Consider the following 20,937-nt stretch of genomic DNA (forward strand, 5'->3'; position numbering starts at 1 on the left):
ATAACAAATTAGAATAAATAAATTTTTTAAATGTCAAGGAAGCAAAATCTTCCCTTTTACCTTGGGAAGGTAACTTATTGACATTAGCAACTTGGGTAAGCAATGACTTGAGCCCTATGGTGTTCAAGAGAATAGGATTTGAAGAAGTTTTGAGATAAGAGAAAGACTTAGGTCATGGACAATCCGGGACTCTTTAGCTCTGGAAAGGGAAGGTAAAAGAGTGTGGTCCCAGGGTCTAGAAAGGAAACAGAAATACAAACCAAGTGTTCCACAATATTCCTTGGGAACTATCTTTTGGGATATAATAGCACAGATACTGCAGATATTATTATTTTGGAAGTCTTTTACCAAGACAATCCTTGAGAATTTTAAGAAAGCAGAAAGAATACAATGTACAAGACGGATTCTTCTCATATATTTTTCTGACAACAGAGATAAAGCAGAGTTGTACAAAAATCAAAGATAGGATTCTACTAGTTTGGATGTAGAATGTCTCCCAAAGGTCTGTATGTTAAAGGCTTGGCCCTCAGGGTGGCACTTTTGGGAGGTGTTGGAATCTTTAAGAGGTGTGGCCGAGTGGAGGTCTTTAGATCACTGGAGGAATGTCCTTAAAGGAGACTGTGGGACCCTGGCTCCCTTCTTGCTCTCTCTGCACCCTGGCTCATGATGCAAACAGTTCTACTCCTTCACATGTTCCTTCCATGATGTGTGATCTCACCCCAGGCTCAAAGCAAAGTGGCCAGTTGATCTTGGTCTGGAACTTAGAAAACTGAGCCAAAACAAACCTGTTCTCTTTATAAATTATCTCAGGTAGTTAGTTATAGTGAAGTTCACTAACAAAGACTCTAAACTAAGGCAGCGACCTACAGAAAGTTGGCTAAACTTTTACCTACCCACGTATCTAATGATTTAAGCCTATAAGATGCTTAAATCCTATATATGTGCATTTAAAATCTGAATAATACTTCTATCATCATTGCTTTTCACATCTTTCTAATAGTCTCTAAGTGACCCCATACCAATCTGTCCTCTTAATAATTCCAACCAAGAAAAAGAAAATGGACCTGCCCTGGATCCAGTATGATGTCATCTCCGAAAGCACATTATATCTGAGACACTCAGCAAAGGGAAAAATAAATACAATGACACTTTCTGGTCACAGGCATTAACAAGACCATTAGAAAGTTGGAAGAAAAATCATTAGCAATCACAACAATTTTATATCTGGCTGATAAAATGTCCATGGAAACTTAAACTCAACTAATTAATTAATTAATTTTGCAGTGTTGCAGACTGAATGCAAGGCCTTCTGTATGCTAGACAAGTATTAGAAGGCTATTTAGCATAGCAGGTCCTTAACTTCTCTGAGTCTATCTTTTCCTCTAAAACAAGGGCTCATGGGGCCCCACCTAAGAATCAAATAAGTTTTCGCATACAAAGCCCTTTGCACAGTGCTTGGCACAAAGTTAGACGCCCAATGCATGGCTGCTGCCAACATGAGTCATTTTATCATTAATGATCTACCTGAGCAGCCTTGGCAAATGTTGGCCCATGGTAGCGGCCACCAATGCGCAACACATCCTCTGTACAGTAAAAAAATTCGGAGAAGCCGTAGAACTCGCTGTTGTTGAAATCAATTGGTGACTGGTAAATGCCATTCAGGGAGGCTTTGCTGGTGTTGGAGCGAGCCAGCAGCGGGCTCAGCATGGCCCCACAAGTGGCCCAGTCCCCTTTTCCTCGGATGTGTAGGACCTGGTTATTTCTTTCCACCACGTCAGTGAGTCCCACAGGCAGGCAGGGATCCAGAAATGGATTGTCAGGACTTAGGCCTGTCTTCTGGCCGAGCAGCCTGTCCACATGACAAAAACAAAGCATGAGACTGCTGAGCTCAAACACTCTAAGAAACAACACTCATCACGTACATCTCAGGACTGTTTTTCATGCCATCCCTAGAAATAAGGATGCAGTGGACTATTACCATGCAGGAACATCATATGTAAATTTAATATAAACAAATTAAATTCAGAAAAAGAAGGAGGAAAAATATGCCAGTGATCAATTTTAGTCAAGCCTGTCATCAGCATGTCTCATTCCCAGTGTACAGAAAAACTGGAGATAGGAATCTGCTGTCCTCCATCTGGACTTCATTTCCACATGCCTCCCCAAAATACAAGATCTTTCCATGCTGAGTGTGGTTCTCATGTTTAAAAATACAACTGCAAGGGGGCAAAGTGGGAAGGGCTCAGGGAGGGTTTCTGAGGAGAGGACCACAGCAGTGGGATCATGACAATGCCTGGCTTGGAATGAGCAGTGCTGGAACAGAACAGACAGAACACCAGCTCCGGAGAGCAACCTGCAGGTCTGGGAGCCTCTGTGTGAACAGTGGAGGGACAGGATTTGATTCCCTCCATAACCATCACATGGTTCTAGTTCTTTGGTCTATGCTTATCTAGTAACTGTATTATCAATTACTATAGAGATTAACAGGCAGAGCAGTCCAAGGATAGAAATTTCTTGGAGACCAAATAAATTTTCCCAGTGTAGTTAATTTTTCATTAGTTCCTAAACAGGCAGATGTGAAAGAATGAGTTTCCTGGAATGAAGATGCACCCACAAGTATAAAGATTGAAGGAGAGACTGGGAAGGCGGCAACATAACAGAATATTTAGGAACATATGGAATTTATTTTAAGACATGTCACCAACTGAAGTAAAACTCAGAAAATTTTTATTCAGAAGACAGAACCATTAAGTTTCACCATCCCAGGAGGCATAGGTTTCTCTAGTAGATTGGCAGCCACAACAATATATACCTTTTACTCCTCAATCTCACATGACTTAAGACACTTGACCAGAAAATAACAATGCATGAGAAGAAGAGGCAGGCTGGCAAGAAGTTCTGAGGCAGCAGAGAACAGCAAACAGGAAAAAAGAACAACAAAGCGGGGGATGGGGGCACAGTGGCTACTGAAGTAGGAACAAATCAAAATGGGTATGAAACCTTCATAACAAATATTCTTGAAATGTGATAGTGCCCAGAGGAGCAATCAGCACCATAACCTAAGCAACACCTGTGTGGACCTAAGAGCACATTCAGAACAAAACACACTGCCTGATGTGACTGCAGTCATCAGTCATCCTGGGCACCCCAAACTCTTGCTAACTGAAACGTAGAAAATTTAGAAAGACTTAGGAGACAATATTTTCTTCAACATGCTCTAAATATAAGATAATTAGTTGTTATGGATAAATTATTACAAATGGGATACTACAGTAGTTTTTCAAGCTACATAAATGAGTGTAAATAATTTTATGGTGGAAAAGAACTCTGCTGTATGCTTTCCTTCAATATGCATAATAATAAATAATTTTTAAATACTCCAAACAATCACTTCATAATTGTTTATTATGGTCTAATTGGTTCATCTGGTACTCAAAAGTAAGAACTGGTGATCTGTCCAATGCTGGAAGAAAAACTGGCTATTTGGGGACTTACCAAGAAATCATTTTAAAAGTTAACTGTAATTATATATGCTTTTTACATTTTGTGCACACTACAAACCTGACTCTCATATGAGATGACTTACTCCACTGTAAGTCAACAATCATGTTTTGAGCACCAGCATGTAAAAGGAACTGCTGGGAGGTACATTATACTACACATCTTAAATTAGACCTTTATTAGCCTCACTTATCCCATGATACCATGTCTGGATGTAGAACACAGCAAGAAACCATAACAAGCTATTGTACCTTTTTATGAGTTCTAATAACAAAGAACACAGTGCACCCTGGAACAGGCCAGGTGGGGCTGCTGATAAAAGGTGTCTTAGTGAGAGATCTAGCTCACTGGCAGGTATGATTGGAAAGGAGAAAAAAGAAAGGATGTGAATATTCTTCCTGATATTTTTGGCCTGATGACATTGTTTTAGAAACTTGGATCTCATGTCCAGTGTACCTGTTTTTGCTAAGAGTTTCATTCAGCACAAGGTCTTCATAGCGCTGCCGGGCAAAGTTGCCTCCAAAACCCAGAAAGGTTGTGACATAAACCCTATACACATGTTCGGTGTGTTGCACATCACAGCCCAGGTTAAACTCAGCCAGCAGAATCTTGGCAGCTTCTTCCTATAATACAATGTTCAAAGAAAAAAGGGAATTTTAGTTTTCATTGCTTTCTAATTTAGACAAAGACATAAAATGATAAGACTGCACCAAAAAGTACAAATTAGAGGCCAAGTTGGAGACTAAACACCAAATTTAGAGATTAAAACACTATCTGCAGTATAGGAGGTAGAATTATTACAGTGGATGTCATTTTCTGATATGTACTTTGTATTTTCTAATTCTCCACAATGGCAACGGGCTATTTTCATAATAAGAAAAAATCCTTTAATAAAAAAGGAATTTAGAGAATCATCATGAGATTTATTCTATGGTCTTTTCTAAACTATTCAAGAAGACCTAGTATTCTTTGTGACAAGTTTGGGCACTGGAAAATTTCAATCTTATTTTACCTCCAAAGAAAAAGAGTACTCTTCTTCCTCTCCCTCTCCACTCCCACCTCTCAACCTCAAGTGCAGAGGTTAACTTAATCACATACCTCAGCAGATGGCACATTATCATGGCAAAGCCTCTCTTCTGCTTTATTTGGTCCCATTTATGCTCATATCCATTCCTATTCCTACTCCCTGTAATAGGCAACCATTCTAATGTGCTTAATGTGTAATTTTTGTTTGTGTATTATTGAAAAATGGAGATTACTGATTCTGATTGTATTTTATTGTGAAAATGCTACTACACCCAGCAATTCTGCTCCTAAATATATACTGAAGTGATCTGAAAAGTATGTCTACATAAAAATGTGTACATAAATGTTCACAGCAGTATTACTGATAATAACCCAAAAGTGGAAGCAACTCAATGTCCACCAGCTGATGAATGGATAAACAAACCACGGCATGGGTGTACAACAGAATGTTATTCAGCCACATAAAGCAATGAAGCACTGACACATGCACAACATAGATGAACCTTGGAAACATTCTGCTAAGTAAGAAGCAGACCCAAATAGCCATAGTGTGTGATATTATTTATATGAAAGACCCAGAATAGGCAGATCCACAGGACACAGGAAGTAGACTAGTGGTTGTTGGAGATAGGGAATAGGGAGGATGGAAAATGAGTGCTAAGGAATATGGGGTTTCTTTGTGGAATCCAAAATGATGATTGAACAACTTTGTGAATGTGAATAACTTTGTGAATTGAACTGTTATAGTTTGGATCTGAAATGTCCCCCCAAAATCTCTTGTGCTTTTTCCTTCCTTTTTAAGCACTACGATCCATCTTTAAGAGCCATTATATTTCTATGCATACATCTAATTCATTGCTTGCTATACTTTATGTACTAGTATTACTTTCTAAACATGCACAAGAAAAGCCATTTGTTTAAGACTTTGTTTCAGTGCCACTTGTTACCTATTCCTTAAATCAGAACAATGTATTCATTTTACCTATAGAATACATACTAACAAATACAGACTAAACAGTTTCTTAATCAAGTTAGTTCCCCAATCTCCAACCCTAGCAAAGAATATCTCTGTGGACTCACATTTCCAACAGTCCTATGGAAATTCTGACATGCATGTTTCTTGTATATCTCACACTCAACACACCCAGAAATAAACTCATTGGTCTTAGTACCAAATAGCTAGAAGACCAGACAGATGCTCTCACCCACACCTCTCCTGACTTTACTGTTGGTTCAGCATCGACCCTGCCCTTTCCACATGTGCCTTCTCTCAGTAGTGGAGTTCCTCAGCCTTATAGTTATTTATCTAGGACTCTCAGCATCGCTGGCCTCCTTTAGTCACACACCACCACAACCCGTCACCCAATTACACTAGTTTTTCACTCCTTGAAATCCATCTCCTCCCTTCCATTTCTACTTATACTGCTTAGTTCAACCACTTACCACTTCGCACTTAAGGGTCCCTGACCTACATTTCTTTCTCCTACTCACACCAAAATTATTTTCCTAAAAATCAGATCAGATCAGTCAACATGGTTGCAAAACTCAGAGCTCAAATGAACCCCCAGAATTTGTTTCATGATGAAACAGGCCTATATGACTGCTCTATTCAAAAGTTTTGCTAGTTCCCCACTATCTACAGAAATAAAAACCAAGTCCCTAGGATGACACCCAAGACTCCTCATGGTATAATCCATCTTATCTTCCCATTATCACACCTGAAATCCCATGCTGCAGCAGGCTAGTCACCAATCCCTGGACATTCTGGTTCTTTGCTGCCTTGTCTGCCTTTGTACATACTGTTCTATCCATGCAGATGGCCTTCCCTCAACCTCCATTATGCAAAAGCCTACTATCATGCTATACCCATCCCTCACCTTTCATATGGCCAACATGGCTCCATTCAAGCCTTGAAAATGGGGCTGACCCTGCCAGTCCCCATATGGCCACAGCTCTGTTTAAACCAGCGGGTCTCAACCAGGGGTAATTTCCACTTCACCCTCTCAAGTAGACATGTGGCAATGTTAGGAGACACTTCTGACTGTCACACTGAAGGAGCAAGGGTTGTTACTGGCATTTGGTAGAGGCCATAAATGCTGCTAAACATTCTAGGATACACAGCCACCCACAACAAAGAATTATCAGCCCTAAATGTTAATAGTGTCATGGATGAGAAGTCCTGGTTTGGCTGAGATCATTGGTTGTCTCCAATGACAAATTCAAGGTTGTAGAGGGAAGTATAACAAAGATATCCTATTTCTTACACATAATAGATGCTCAAAAAGAGAAACTGTGTTCTCTTTTCTATGATGAAACATCTCCCCAAAATACATTCTCTGCATTCTAAATTGGGTAAGGAATAAAAAAGGAAAGGAATAGAATCATTAGTAAGAAGAAAGGAGACAGCATTTACTGAACAACAGACTTGTATCAAATATTGTCTCTAGGATTTACATGCATTGTATTTACTCCTCAGGCAGCCTTGGAAGATGCTTAATGGTAACTGCTAAAATGTATCAAACACTTATCATAAGCTGGGCAGTTTGCTAAGTGCTTCACACATTCTTACAACTTTATGAGGGAGATACTATTTTCACGCCTTCTTATACATGAGGACACTGAGGCTCAGGGAGGTAACTTACTCAAGATAACCGAGCTAGCAAGTATCTGAACAAGTATTTGGACCCAGGCAGGTTGGCTTAAGTCCAAAGACAGTGTTCTTCATTTTCAAATATTGGCATTTCTAATTGAATTTCCATTAAATACAAAATACCTGTTTTGGAGGAAGGACAGAGGTTGAGGTAGGAACTTCATAAGCAATTTGAAGAGAGGCTCCTCCCATATCTAGTATCCCTACAGTCCTTCTGCGTCCTACTGCTGATTCCTGGGAAGCATCAGCATCTAATTCTGAAATAATAAGAGAACAGTTACAAAAATCCAAACTTAAGTTGAAAAGGAAGAGAACCCCTCAACATAGCATTCACTTAAAAATTTTAAAGCAAACTAAAATAAATTAATCTATCAACTACATATTACAAGAGAAGAGATATTTCAAGTGACTTAAACATATTTGGACTATTTTTAACATAGTGGATTATACCCTAAAAACAAGACATAAACATCTTTAACTGCATTCTAGTAGTCCTACTGATAATAATATTATTGGTATTATTATTTGAAAACTATTAAATCCATATTATAGAATAAAGCAATATGTTACTATCTTCAGGGACAAAAATTTAGCATATGAGAAAAAAGAATACAAATAAATTAAATACATTAAATATTTATTTTAAGTATAAAATCAAATGAAATAACCTTATAATTTTAAATATGGGTTGGAAATATCACTATGAATTCATTATTTATTTTTCTCTTTCTTAAAAAAATAGGTATTTCCTACCTCTATTCACTGAAAAGTTTATAAGTAATGATTAACCAAGAGCAATAAGCACTTCTGGTATCTAAACCAAAATCTTCAAATATCATTTTCTATCTAAAAGAAACCAGATTTCCTCAAAAAATTGCCAATGCCAGATCTAGGGTAGAAAGTATACAAAACAAGCATGGAAGGCTTGTTAGTAAGGGAAATACTAGAGTGTTGGGATCATGTTAAAAGGATACAGGAGGTTGGGGATCTAGCTCAGGGGTACAGGCAAGTGCTGGCATAGGCAAGGTCCTAGGTTCAATCCCTGACACCAAAAAAAAAAAAAAAAAAAAGGAGATACGGGAACCTGGGTGCAGCAGTGCACAACTGTAACTGTAATCAGTGACAATGGAAGTTGAAACAGGAGGATCACAAGTCCAAGGTCAGCCTCGGCAATTTAGCAAGACTCTCAAAATTTAAAAAAAAAAAAAATTATAAAGGGTTGGGGATGGAACTCCATGGTAGATTGACCCTGGGTTTAATCCCTAGTAACTAACACACACACACACACACACAACACACACCCCCTACAGAAGCCAACCTAAAGATGCTTTTAAAGAGAACAATGACATGACAGGCTCTCTTTCTTCATGTATTTATTTTGGTGGTGCTGGGGACTGAACCCAGGGCCTCACATGGACTTCCATCACTGACCCACCACACTTCCAGATCTGAGGTGATGGGCTCTAATGCATCAGATACATAAGCAATGGATACAATTGGCTACAACAATCATTAGGTGAAAGGCAGACGAGGAATTTCTATAACAGATCAGGCTGACAATCTCATCAGTCTGGTGGAAGAGCCAGACATGATGAAATTCCTGATGTGATGTTGTAGGAAGCACAGCACCATCATTGATTTTTTTTTTCTCTGATTTATTCTTAGTCTAACCAAGCTTCTGTAACTAACCACCAACAGACAGGATAGACATGGCAGGGGTGAGAAACATTTCACAAAGATGCAGTTAACCAATCCAGACGTGGAAATTCATTCCATCAAATGATCCAATTTTGTTTTGTTTTTAATGAATGGTTTGCAAAAAGGTGGAAGAGTGGATGGTAAGGTTAATTGTTACAGATTAAAAGAGACTACAGAAGCATATTAATCAAATGCAATATCTGACCCTTGATCGGATTCTGATTTAAGAGGTCAAATTACAAATAAACATTCTTGAGAAAATCAGTAAAATCTACCTGGGTATTAGATGGATACTGCACCCTATCAGGAATTGTTACTTCTGTTATGTTTTAAAATGGCATTGTGGATATGTGTTTTTGTTTTGTTTTGAAACTTTTTCTGTTAGACATACTGACATGTGAAGACAAAATGTGGCTAGGGTTTGCTTTTTAAAAACACAATGAGGGGGCTGGGGTTGTATCTCAGTGGTAGAGCGCTCGCCTAGCATGTGTGAGGCACTGGGTTCGATCTTCAGCACCACATAAAAATAAATAAATAAAATAAAGTAATTGTAGCCATCTACAACTAAAGAAAAAAATATATTTTTTTAACAATGGTGAAAAGCCTTCTTTTTTTAAAAAACTTTTTTTTTTAGATTTTTTTTTTTTTTGAAAGAGAGAATTTTAATATTTATTTTTTAGTTTTCGGCACACATAACATCTTTGTATGTGGTGCTGAGGATCGAACCCGGGCCGCACGCATGCCAGGCGAGTGCTCTACCACTTAAGCCACATCCCCAGCCCAAGAAAAATATTTTTTAAAAAATGAGGGAGAAAATGTGTTATGTGGAGGAAGAATGGAAACAACAAACAATAAAATTTTAGTAACTACTGTCTAGGTAATGGGTCCATGGAAGTTCATTTTATCATTCACTCTCCTTTTTATGAATATTTAAAACTTTTTATATTAAAAACATTTTACAGGGGCTGTGGTTGTGGTTCAGTGGTAGAGTACTTGCTTCGAATGTATGAAGCACTGGGTTTGATCCTCAGCATCACATAAAAATAAACAAATAAAATAAAGGTATTGTATCCATCTACAACTAAAAAATTTTTTTAAACATTTTACATTAAAAAGAAATAAAAGAAGGAAAATTAGGACTGGAAAATAAAGCACCTTAAGTTTTAAAAAAGAAACACAACTGAAAATTAGTACTTACAAACAACTGACAGATTATGACTTAAAACCTTCAGCCCTTAATGAATTATGCTAAGAAGAGAATTTTACTCACCATCCTCATGGTCAAATCTTCCCAAAACAAAGTTGATTCCAATCCATGCATAAACCCCTAAGTAAAAAATACAAAAACTTAATTCTCTACTGCTACATCATGTATACACCTCTCCTTAAGGCAGCTCTTTCCCCATTTTCTTAGGAAAAAAAGTAATCACAGTATTTTATTCCATATTCTCAGTGCATGAATCTTAAACCTTTTGCTTTGTGATTTCCCCCCTTTTTAAAGTATCTGTATCTTCCAAATTCCTATAATTAATAAGAATTAACTATAAAAATAAGTGTTGAAAATATAAATCCTGGAGTTCTGAATCTGGGCAAGATGGAGTAAGCACACTTCATCCTATCTCTCCACTGGATGCAAATATACACTCTGGATGGAGTCGATGGAGCAGCTTTTTGAGAACTCTGAAGGTAAAACATAGTGGGTACAATGAGAAAGAGACCAGAATTTAAAGTACCCCAAACCAGTAGTGGGTCTCCCATTTTTTTTCTCCTTAGATATTGCTTGACCTGGACTCAAAAGCAGCTTGAAACATGAAAGTATGTACCAGGTGTGGACAGAAAGAACTTTAAAAAGCAGAAAAGGGGATTCCATAGGTTCAGAGAGAGTAGGGAAAATCTGTTTCGTTTTTTTTTTTTTTTTTCTTTTACTGTGTTTCCTCCTAACTCAGGCAATCCTGCAACAATAGAGGTGCACACATATGAAACAAATTCATATTGCTTATTTTTCTCTCTGTGTCCTCCCATCACTTTGCCCTGGAAGCACATGCAATCACAGGAAGTGCTTCACAGAGTGGACAAATTAAAAGCCTGATTTTTTGACAGAGGACCATGAAAATGAGCTCCAAGGAAGCATAAAGTGTCAGGGACATCGTGAGACTAGCAAGGAAAGTTGTGTATGAAATCCTGGGCTCCCCTACAAGGTACATGTGCATGAATCTGAGGCTAAACAATACACCAAAGGCTTTCAGAACTGAACCACAGGATAGGCCACTGCGCTAGACTGCTGCTGGCTGACACACATGGGACAAATCCAAATAGCAGTGTCAAAGCTCTGAATATTGAACTAATTGGGTCACAGCCCATAGAAGGTAAAAAAGAATTTGAGCTTGAACTTACCAAGTTGACTGCCTACTAAAATTTAAAAAAAAAAATGTTTTCATTAGGATTTAAACAGGACTCAGAGTCTCATAATATTCAAAATGCCCAAAATACAATAAAAAATAAGTTGGCATAAAAAGACCCAGAGGGCTGGGGTTGTAGTTCCGTGGTCAAGCGCTTTCCTCACATGCATGAGGCGCTGGGTTCGATCCTAAGTACCACATACAAATAAGTAAATAAAATAAAGATATTGTGTCCATCTACAACAAAAAAAATTTTTTTTTTTTTTTAAATCCAAGAAAGTCTCAACTCATAAGGGAAAGAAAAGTTCAAAGATGCCAACCCTGACATGACATGTGCACTGGAATTATCAGCCAAAAGCATTAAGGCAGCTAGATAAACAAGAAATATGAGTAGTCTTACAATGAAGAGAAAGACAGAATGTCTCAGAAAATAATAGAATATTAAGAAGAAAATGTAAATTTTAGGACTGTAAAATGCCAACTCTGAAATTTAAAAAGGAAAATCTTTTCCCTCCTCCTTGTTAAGAAATGAAGACAATTCATCATACTGCCCATATCTGGACAATTTTGCCCCAAAGTACAAACCAAATAACATAAGTATATAGGGTAGTATAAAAATTGCACAGTAACTTCAAATAAGGGAAAGTCTATAACAAAACAAAAGTAACTCATCCTGATCTTTCTCTGAAATTAAAATCCTCCTTTACTTTAGTCTAACAATTTGCTTTCCATCTGAATTTGGAAAACTCAATACAACTTCCAAAACTATATATGTTTTCACAAGTACAGTTAGTTAACCAAAGATTCATTTGGAATTATCATTAAATACTAATAAAGTCTAAACACAGTGCTTAGTACTAAATTAAAACCAGATATAAAGCTATGATTTTGAGAAACAGTGGTCTAAAACAGATACTGATGCAGAATATAAAATAAACTGTATAGCACAATAAGAAAATTCTTGACAGGAAGATAGAAATCAGATATATAAAGCAGTCTTAAACACCATCAGGAGAGCCTCGGCTATGAGTGGCTGAGAAGTGATGCAGCTGTACTCCTTCAGGACCGTACCTTCCTGTTTCCCAGAGATCACTTCCGCCTGAGACTGCGAAAAGAGGAAGTCAAACTCCAGTGGTAAATCTTTCACTAGGTCAGCCAAGATAGCCAACTGCTTCCTGCAAAAAAGAACAAAAATCCAAAAGTTAATCATTAATTCTCTTCTCATGAGGCTGAGGTAGGAGGATCACTTTAAGATTTCTGAGCCCAGGAGTTTGGGGTCAAGCCTGGGCAACATGAGAAGATTTCATCTCTTTTTTTTTTTTTATGGATATCAAACTTCTTTTTTTAATATTTATTTATTTATTTATTTTAGTTTTAGGCGGACACAACATCTTTGTTTGTATGTGGTGCTGAGGATCGAACCCGGGCCGCACGCACGCCAGGAGAGCGCGCTACCACTTGAGCCACATCCCCAGCCCAAGATTTCATCTCTTAAAGAAAAAAACAAAACAATAAAATCTCTCTTCTCACACATTGCCTCAACTTGTCCTTCTACTTAGTCTTGTATGATGTCGCTGTTCACCCATCTCATCCATAGCCCTGCTTCTTTTTGGTACCTCCTTGATTTCAAAAGTTTAAACTGCATCCTAAGTTAGCCCTCACAATAAAGGCAATATAGAAATAGTAATACCTTCTCCTTATTTAACATTACATATAACATTAAATGGTGCTAAAAGATGAGACTATGGATCTCTGCCCTGGAGAGGGTGAGTATGAATAAGCTATAGGAAACGGTGGCAGTTTCATGTGGAACCAATTTAGATGCCTGCCAGTAGATGCATGAAGAAAGAAAATGTGGTATTTATACACAATGGAATATTACTCAGCAATAAAAGAGAATAAAATCCTGACATTTGCAGGTAAATGGATGGAGTTGGAGGAATATAATGCTAACTGAAGTTAGCCAATCCCAAAAAACTAAATGCTGAATGTTTTGTCTGATATAAGGAGGCTGATTCATAGTGAGGTTGGAAGGGGGAGCATGTGAAGATTAGACAAACTCTAAATAGGGCAAAGGGGAGGGAAGGGGAAGAGATGGAGCAAGTGTTGTAAAAAAGATGGTGAAATGAGATGGACATTATTTCCCTAAGTATCTGTATGAAGACACGAATAGTATGAATATACTTTGTGTACAACCAGAAATACAAAAAAAGTGTGCTCTATATATGTAATATGAATTTTAATGCATTCTGCTGTCATATATAACAAATTAGAATAAAAAATAAAATTTTAAAAAATAGATGTAATTACATTATTCCTAACTATTATGAAATATATTAAGGACCAGCCTCAGATCTGACACAATACAGAAATAAGGCTCACACTACCACCTAAGAAGTACTGTTAGTTCCATAGGTTTTTATATAATCCTTAATATATTAACTTTTTAATCTCCTTTTCCATATTTCATTGATTTTTTTCTTTATAAAAATCTTATCACTGGAAAACATAGATCAGGTTCAAAATACAAAGTTCATAACATTTCCAATTGGAGGATGACATTTGAAACAGTATCTATAAGGTTGTTTTTCCTCTCTTAAAAATGTTATCATTATTATAAGGCAAAGAAAAGCAAAGAAACAAAGCAGATAATAATAATGTGAATATAGGGAAACTGCCAGTGAAAAAAATGAGACCAATATCTTGGGTTTTCAAAATTATTCATTACAAAAATATTCTAGATCGTGAAGGATGCTGTGAGCACTGAAGTGTGCAGAATTATACTTGAGTTAATAATCATCTAATATAATTCATTTATAATTTCTTTAAAAAGTTCACTGTTAAAATATGTTAAATTCTTTTTTTTAATTAATTAATTAATTTTTTACATACATGACAATAATGGACTGCATTACACTCATTATTACCCAAAATATGTTAAATTCTTATAAGAAATTCACATGGGAAACAAGAGGAATTATTTGTCCCTCCCTACTAAATATGCTTCTAAACTAACCAAAAGGGAGGACTTGCTGGGTTTGGTACTGATATGAAGAATGGGCACCAACCCTCACTGCTGTTTGGAATGTAAATTACCAACACCACCTTTCTAAAGAGCAACCTAAGACTATTCCAAAATTTTACATGTGCTTAACCTTTGATCCAGCTGTTATACTTTTAGAAATTCATCCCAAGAAATAAAGATAAGAATATAACAGCATTATTTGTTTGTAGCAATGACTAACTAGAAATAGCATAATAACATAGGTATTGGTTAAATAACTTATGGCACATCCTTACAATGTAATACTATACAAATGTTAGAAGAAATGAGATCAATATATATCTATACATATTCACATGAAAGGAAGTTCAATATATTTTGTTGAATTCTACTAGGGTACAAAATAGTACATATTATGTGATCCCATTTATGTTAAAAGCAAAAAACACTCTTCCTATATTGTATAGAAATGGAACTCTCATTTTCTAAAATTCAATATTGTTTTTGCTATTTAAAAAACTTAATAGCAAAATGTTGGTAACTGTTGAAGTTGGGTGGTAGGTAAAATGGACTTATTGTACTGTTCTCTCTACTCTTATATGCATTTGAAATTTCCTATAATGTTTTTATTAAACCCTGTATTACCTTTGTAATTTTATTATGGGTATTTCTACTAGAAAATAAAAGGGAAGTAGAAAAAATTCTATTAGGTTCTTAGCAAAGAAATAAAACCAAGTGCTAATAAATTTAAAATAGTCCTCGTTATTCAACTCCACATTGAATATTACCCACAAATGCTAATAAAATAGCAAAACATTAATCATACAAAACAGGTTCTTGCAGTGATATCCATACTTGTGTCAACAACTAGCTTGACCTTACAGGCAGCAATGATCTCATTAATCCCAAGACAGATGTATGCATTATTGAGAGAAGTGATCAGAAAACAACAACAAACAAACAAAAAGACAATTTTTTAAAAGTTCTTAAAAGAAAATAAATATTAAAATTCAGAATTTTCACACTGATAGCTAACATCACAGACAGACAGTAAAGTTAAGCTACACTGTGGGTTTTGTCTCAATGGAAACTTCTTTGACCAAGGCAATGCTGGTGCCAGGAGAAGAGGCAATTGTCTCCTTTGCTCCAGACTTACAAAAGGTGGCCAAACCACCCACTACTTTCTGCTACCTAGCCCTGCTGGCTCTGCCTTTTTGATCTCTGAGTCAGCCTTTTCTCTGGCCTTCCTCCTACTTCTTTGGTTGTGAGACCTCTGGTCATTCTCAGATTCTGTGATGTGGCATTACCATTTTGTGTCATCTAGACTCTTTTCACAGTTTCTAAATTTTTAAACAATTTTAATATTACCTGTGTCAAAAACAAACATTCTAAATTGCATGCACAGGATAATTACAGCTTCACAGGAATTACATATAGATGTACAAAGAAATTGGGACAAAATAAAATAGTTTTGACAGTAGGATTGTAAAGTTTTTGTTTGGTTTGGTTTACTTTAAAGATTTCCTTTAGTGATGTAAGGTTGTAGCTACAATATTTAAAGTTTATTTTTATTTAAAATTAAATAAAATAAGATGAATCTTTTAAAAGACCAAGATATATGGTGAAATCTACAAGGAGCCAGAAACCTCTCATGTTGACAAACAGTTATATAAATAATCTGCTTCTCAACAGTAAATCAGACAGCAAACCTCTTATTATGAGTCTAAACAAAAGGAAATAAGTCCACCCAAAGGAGTGTTGACACGTTATGTAACCTGGCAGGTCCAACATAAGCAGCATGAGCCTTACATGTATGCTGAGGTTTTGTTGTTGTTGTTTTTAGAAAAGAAAGGCCAAGTATAAAATTGAAATTTGTGGAAAAGGGAATCGCTATTTACAAACCGAAAATATTTAAGCTAATGATAAAAGCCTGCGGTCCATGAGACTACAAATATTCCTGGAGCCTGGGTCCTAAAGTTAAAGCTGGCAATGATGGCATTAGTATGACACCAAAAGCACAGGCAACAAAGCCAAAATAAATAAGCAAGACTATGTCAAATTAAAAAGCTTTTGCACAACAAAGTAAACAATAAACAGAATGGAAAAATACTTGCAAACTACATATCTGGTAAGGGGTTAATCTTTATTAAAGTGCTCTTAAAACTCAATAGCAAACAAAACAAAACCAACTAATAACCTGATTTTAAAATGAGCTAAGGGCCTTATCAGACATTTCCACAAAGACAAATGAATGAATAACTGGCATAAGAAAAAATGTTCCAAGTCACTACTCAGCAGGGAAACACAATTAATACCACAATATGACAATCACTTCACACCTGTCAGGATGGCTATTATCAAAAAACAAGACAACAAGTGTTGGTGAGGACATAGAGAGACTGGAACCCTCGTATACTGTTAGTGGGAATGCAAAGTGGTGCAACAGTCATGGGAAACAACATGAGGTTCCTCCAAAGATGTAAGAAGTGGGGGTGCTTCATGATTCCAATTTATCACCGTCACCACCACGCCCAACTCTCAATCCAAATTAAGAATCACTATGACCCTCTCAGATACTGATCCCAAATAAGCAAATGACATGAAGATGTGAACAGCTGATCATCAACAACCAGCCTTTCATCAAAACTGAGTATAGGGTGGTTGTGCTCTATTTCTGAGCAATGAATCTTCTCGTGCCACCTGTCAATTCTGCGTGTTGTATCCACATCCATCTCCAGACCGGAAACCAAAGGGCAGTGAGTGGAACTGGCCTTTCATCCCTTTCATCACCCATTTTTCTGTGTCTCTCCAGACCCAGCATCGCACCTCTCAGGGAGAAGCCTCATGCCTGCTGTGCAGAGGATGTAAAGGGGGGTCTCCTTGTGCTTCGTCACAGGCACATGAGCAGCAGCAAAGCTCAGCAGAGGACGAAGGTAGTCACTGGCATGTTCTGGAGTGTCTGCCATTGCAGAGATTCCTTAAGTAAAAAACAAACAAACAAACAAAAAACACTTTCTTTAAAAAGCAGATCACATTAGCTTCAGAAAACTGATACCCCATAAGGTTCTGCTTAAGGCCCCATGTTTTTATTTATTTGAAAGGAGGGCAACGATGAATAAAATATTTCTCTTACTACCCAGACTCCCACAATAAAAGGGGGAGATTTTCTCCGCCCCCCTTCTCTTCTCTTTCATGCCTACAATAGATAAAAGAGATCAACAAAAGATATTCTGATTAGTACCTGGCTTGATTTTTTTAACCACAGGTTGGCTATTGCGGTCTCTCATCTGTTTGATATCCAGCAAGTCATGGGGGTTCCCATTATGTCTTGGCCAGAAATAAACAAAAATCCGGGAGCCACTGCTACCACAGTCCACCACAAGTCCATAATTCAGATTTGGATCTTCAGTATCTGTAGCTTCAAGTTCCCCTACCCGAGCCAAATACCTAAACCAGGCAAAAAGAGAGAGTAGCCAGGTCCATGAGAAGCATCACCATCTGTTCAAGAGTCTTCATTAATTGCCTAAATGAGCTAAGTACACAGGACTGTAAGTCCTAATGAAACAATGAAACAATACTGGCCATATTTACTATTGCATATTGGGCGACAGCTGGTTGACTTGCCTAGAGGCCAATAAAATTAGATAACTAATGCTACTTCCCACCCCACATGTTTAGGGCAGTTCTACAATTGGCTGGGATAACAAATCTTTTACCAAGCACTAAAGAATTTGTAGGTCAGAATAAACTATTGAGTTTTGTTGTTAAAAGCCACTAAATTTGGAGGTGATTTGTTGTACACTTTAGATAACTATGTTAATCATTTCTTTTCTATTTATCTTTTGAATATACAACCACTATTTATCTTTTGAATATATAACCATCTATAAAATAAGGAGAATTAAAAGGATCTATCAGGGGCTGGGAGTGTAGCTCAGTGGTACAGTGTATGCTTAGCAAGTGTGAGACCGTGTTTGATCCCCAGCACTGCAAAAGAAGAAAAAAAAAAAATAGTATCTATCTTCAGAACACATACCAAGCAACTAGGCAGTGGTTTGCTGCACAGCTGCTGCTATCGTGACTGACTGGATAAATATTAGGAGAGCAAACAGCAGAAGACTCCCTGGAGAAAAGGGCTGAAAAGTCCAGAAAGAAAAGAAGAATTGATAAAATGCTTCTGAGCACTGAGGCTTTGATTAATACTAAAATTCCCTCAGAACCTGAATGCCTGAAAAGTATAAGTATAGCTAACTCTCGTTCAAAGGCTTCAAATGACAAAGATGGCATACTGTGTGGGTACACAGATTATAATTTTGAATAAGTATTACTATGCATTGAGCTAATAATTGTCTGAATACATCCCCTGAGTGTTAGGCTGAATATTTTTCCAAGTATTATACCTAAACTCTCTTCCTTATCTATGCCTTGCTCATCTAACATTGTCTTTGGAGTTAACTCCTAATGCCCCAAGAGCCTTATATAGATCCCTAACAAATATATTTTGCAAAGCTTTAAGGGCAAAAAAAAAAGATTCAAAATTATAAACACAAAAGGGGTCCATGCAAGTGACTGGCTTGAAGTGTAGGTATCATTATTAGCTTCATTGTAAATCCACTCCTAATCAGAACATATCACATCCCTCAGATCAATCTAGCCTGTGTTTATTGGTGAGTCCACATTGCTTTTCAGACCATATAGATTCCTTGCTGTTAAAATAAAGCAAACTTAAGGGGGAAAAAAGAGCATCTAGAGATAGTTCTATAATCAAAAATAGATACTGAGCACCTATTCTATCCTATAATGCAAAATACATATTTTAAAAATGAGAATGTACATTTGTGCTTTAATATAATGCCATAAATTACTGCATAAGGCAAGGTAAGGTAGAAGTTTTATCTGGATCTAAAATAGGAGTTTCTGGAAATAAAGCAGGTGGTACAAATCTGTTACACATAAGAAAGTTTACAATCCTCAAGTTCCCATTTCACCAAGAACCTACCCAAACTAATCAAATTACTGGGCTTGTCCTGGGTTCAGAATCCAATGATCATTTCACAACTCACTCCTGTCACATGAAAGCTGGTCGAAGTCTAGACTCAAGTTACAGAACTCCTGCAAGTGCTGACCACAGGATTATTTTAGATTGAAATAAAAACAGGAAAGATAATGCACCTCCATCCCAAAGTGGCTTCTTATTTCCCATCACAGTGGTCTTTTTACTTCACATGTTTCACAGGTCTTTGCTTTCCTCCTATGAAAACCACCCTCTCTGTCTCCCTTTGCCAAGATTCTAGATCCTACCTCTTCCTGTTATTGAATTACTTTTCTGTAGAACATTGGTTCTCAAACTTTAGAGTATCAGGACTCCTTTATATTCTTAAAAATCATTGGACACCCAAGAGCTTTTGTGTACATCTATCTGGATTTGATATATTATAAAATAAAACATAATTTTTTAAAAACATTTGTTCATTTAGATAAAACAAAAACTTCTACATATTAACACTTCTATGTAAATAGGCTACATTTTCTAAAAAAGTATTTGCAAGATTAGAAGAGTGGTATTATTTCACAGTTTTACAAATGTATTACAAAGCCTAGATTAAGAGATAATAGCTAGATTCTCATATTTGCTTCTGTATTCAATCTGCTAAAATATATTGTTTTGGTTAAGTATTTGAGAGAAAATCCAGCCTCCCATATGTTGTTGGAAAAGAGAGGAGTACTTAAAAAAAAAAAAAAAAATTTAATGCTGGGGCCTTTAGGCAAGTACTCTACCATTAAGCTACACCCCAGACCAAGGAGGAGTATTTTAATAGCACTTTTGAGATCACTGGGGATATTCTTTTGTTACTATCCTATAACTCAAAACAGGTAGAGTTTCTTAGTTGCAGTGGGAATCTAAAACCCTATTCAAGAACTTTTCATTTGGTTTTCAATCTCTTGGTTTATTGGGGCACAGTGTCTCAAGATTGCAAGTTCAAAGCCAGCCTCAGCAACTCAATGAAATTCTGTCTCAAAATAAAAAAAAAAAATTAAAATAAAAAGAACTGGAGATGGATCCCAGTGGCAAAGTGCCTCTAAGTTCAATCCTCAGTACCAGGGGGGAAAAAAATCTACTGTTTTATTTTGCACTTTGTTTTTGTTTTAAATATTTATTTAGTTGCCAATGGACATAATACCTTTATTTACTTATTTATGTGGTACTGAGGATTGAACCCATTGCCTCACACATGCTAGGCAAATGCTCTACCACTGAGCCACAAACCCAGTCCCTTAACTTGCACTTTGCGTGGCTTTTCCCCAAGCATGATTTGTAACATCATATACTGAAAAACATTAGTTCATCAAATTATGCAAATCTTCCTAATGTTGACACATAGCATTCTGTAGTATCATAAACTACATTCATTAATATAAGCACCAATCTTGCTCAAACATTTTTTTTAACTATTGGAAAGTTACCAAATTCAAAACTGCAGCCATAAGTTTTCCAAAATTCTAATTTTTCCTTGGAAGTTCAAATTTTATCATTGGCAATAAATTCTGACAGTTGTTTTCATTTCGATAAAAGATTTACTTCATATATGTTCTTTCCCTCCCCTTCCCCCCTCCCCCTCCCCACCTCTCTCTTTGGTACTAGGGTTTTAATTCAGGGG

At 36.7% G+C, this 20,937-nt stretch overlaps 1 protein-coding gene across 1 annotated transcript in view; it reads right to left on the reverse strand.

Moving 5' to 3' along the window:
* Entpd7 (ectonucleoside triphosphate diphosphohydrolase 7) overlaps positions 1-20,937 on the reverse strand; it is a 42,243-nt gene that overhangs the window by 9,088 nt on the left and 12,218 nt on the right. Inside the window, exons 4-10 of the mRNA XM_027930381.2 lie at positions 17,520-17,725; positions 17,105-17,255; positions 12,346-12,449; positions 10,146-10,202; positions 7,301-7,434; positions 3,958-4,124; positions 1,525-1,849 (exon numbers count right to left, since the gene is read on the reverse strand). Of these exons, the coding sequence (XP_027786182.1) occupies positions 1,525-1,849; positions 3,958-4,124; positions 7,301-7,434; positions 10,146-10,202; positions 12,346-12,449; positions 17,105-17,255; positions 17,520-17,725 (1,144 nt within the window). The remainder of the gene's footprint in view (positions 1-1,524; positions 1,850-3,957; positions 4,125-7,300; positions 7,435-10,145; positions 10,203-12,345; positions 12,450-17,104; positions 17,256-17,519; positions 17,726-20,937) is intronic.

Source organism: Marmota flaviventris, chromosome 4 (genome assembly GCF_047511675.1).
Source record: "Marmota flaviventris isolate mMarFla1 chromosome 4, mMarFla1.hap1, whole genome shotgun sequence".
Lineage (NCBI taxonomy): Eukaryota > Metazoa > Chordata > Mammalia > Rodentia > Sciuridae > Marmota > Marmota flaviventris.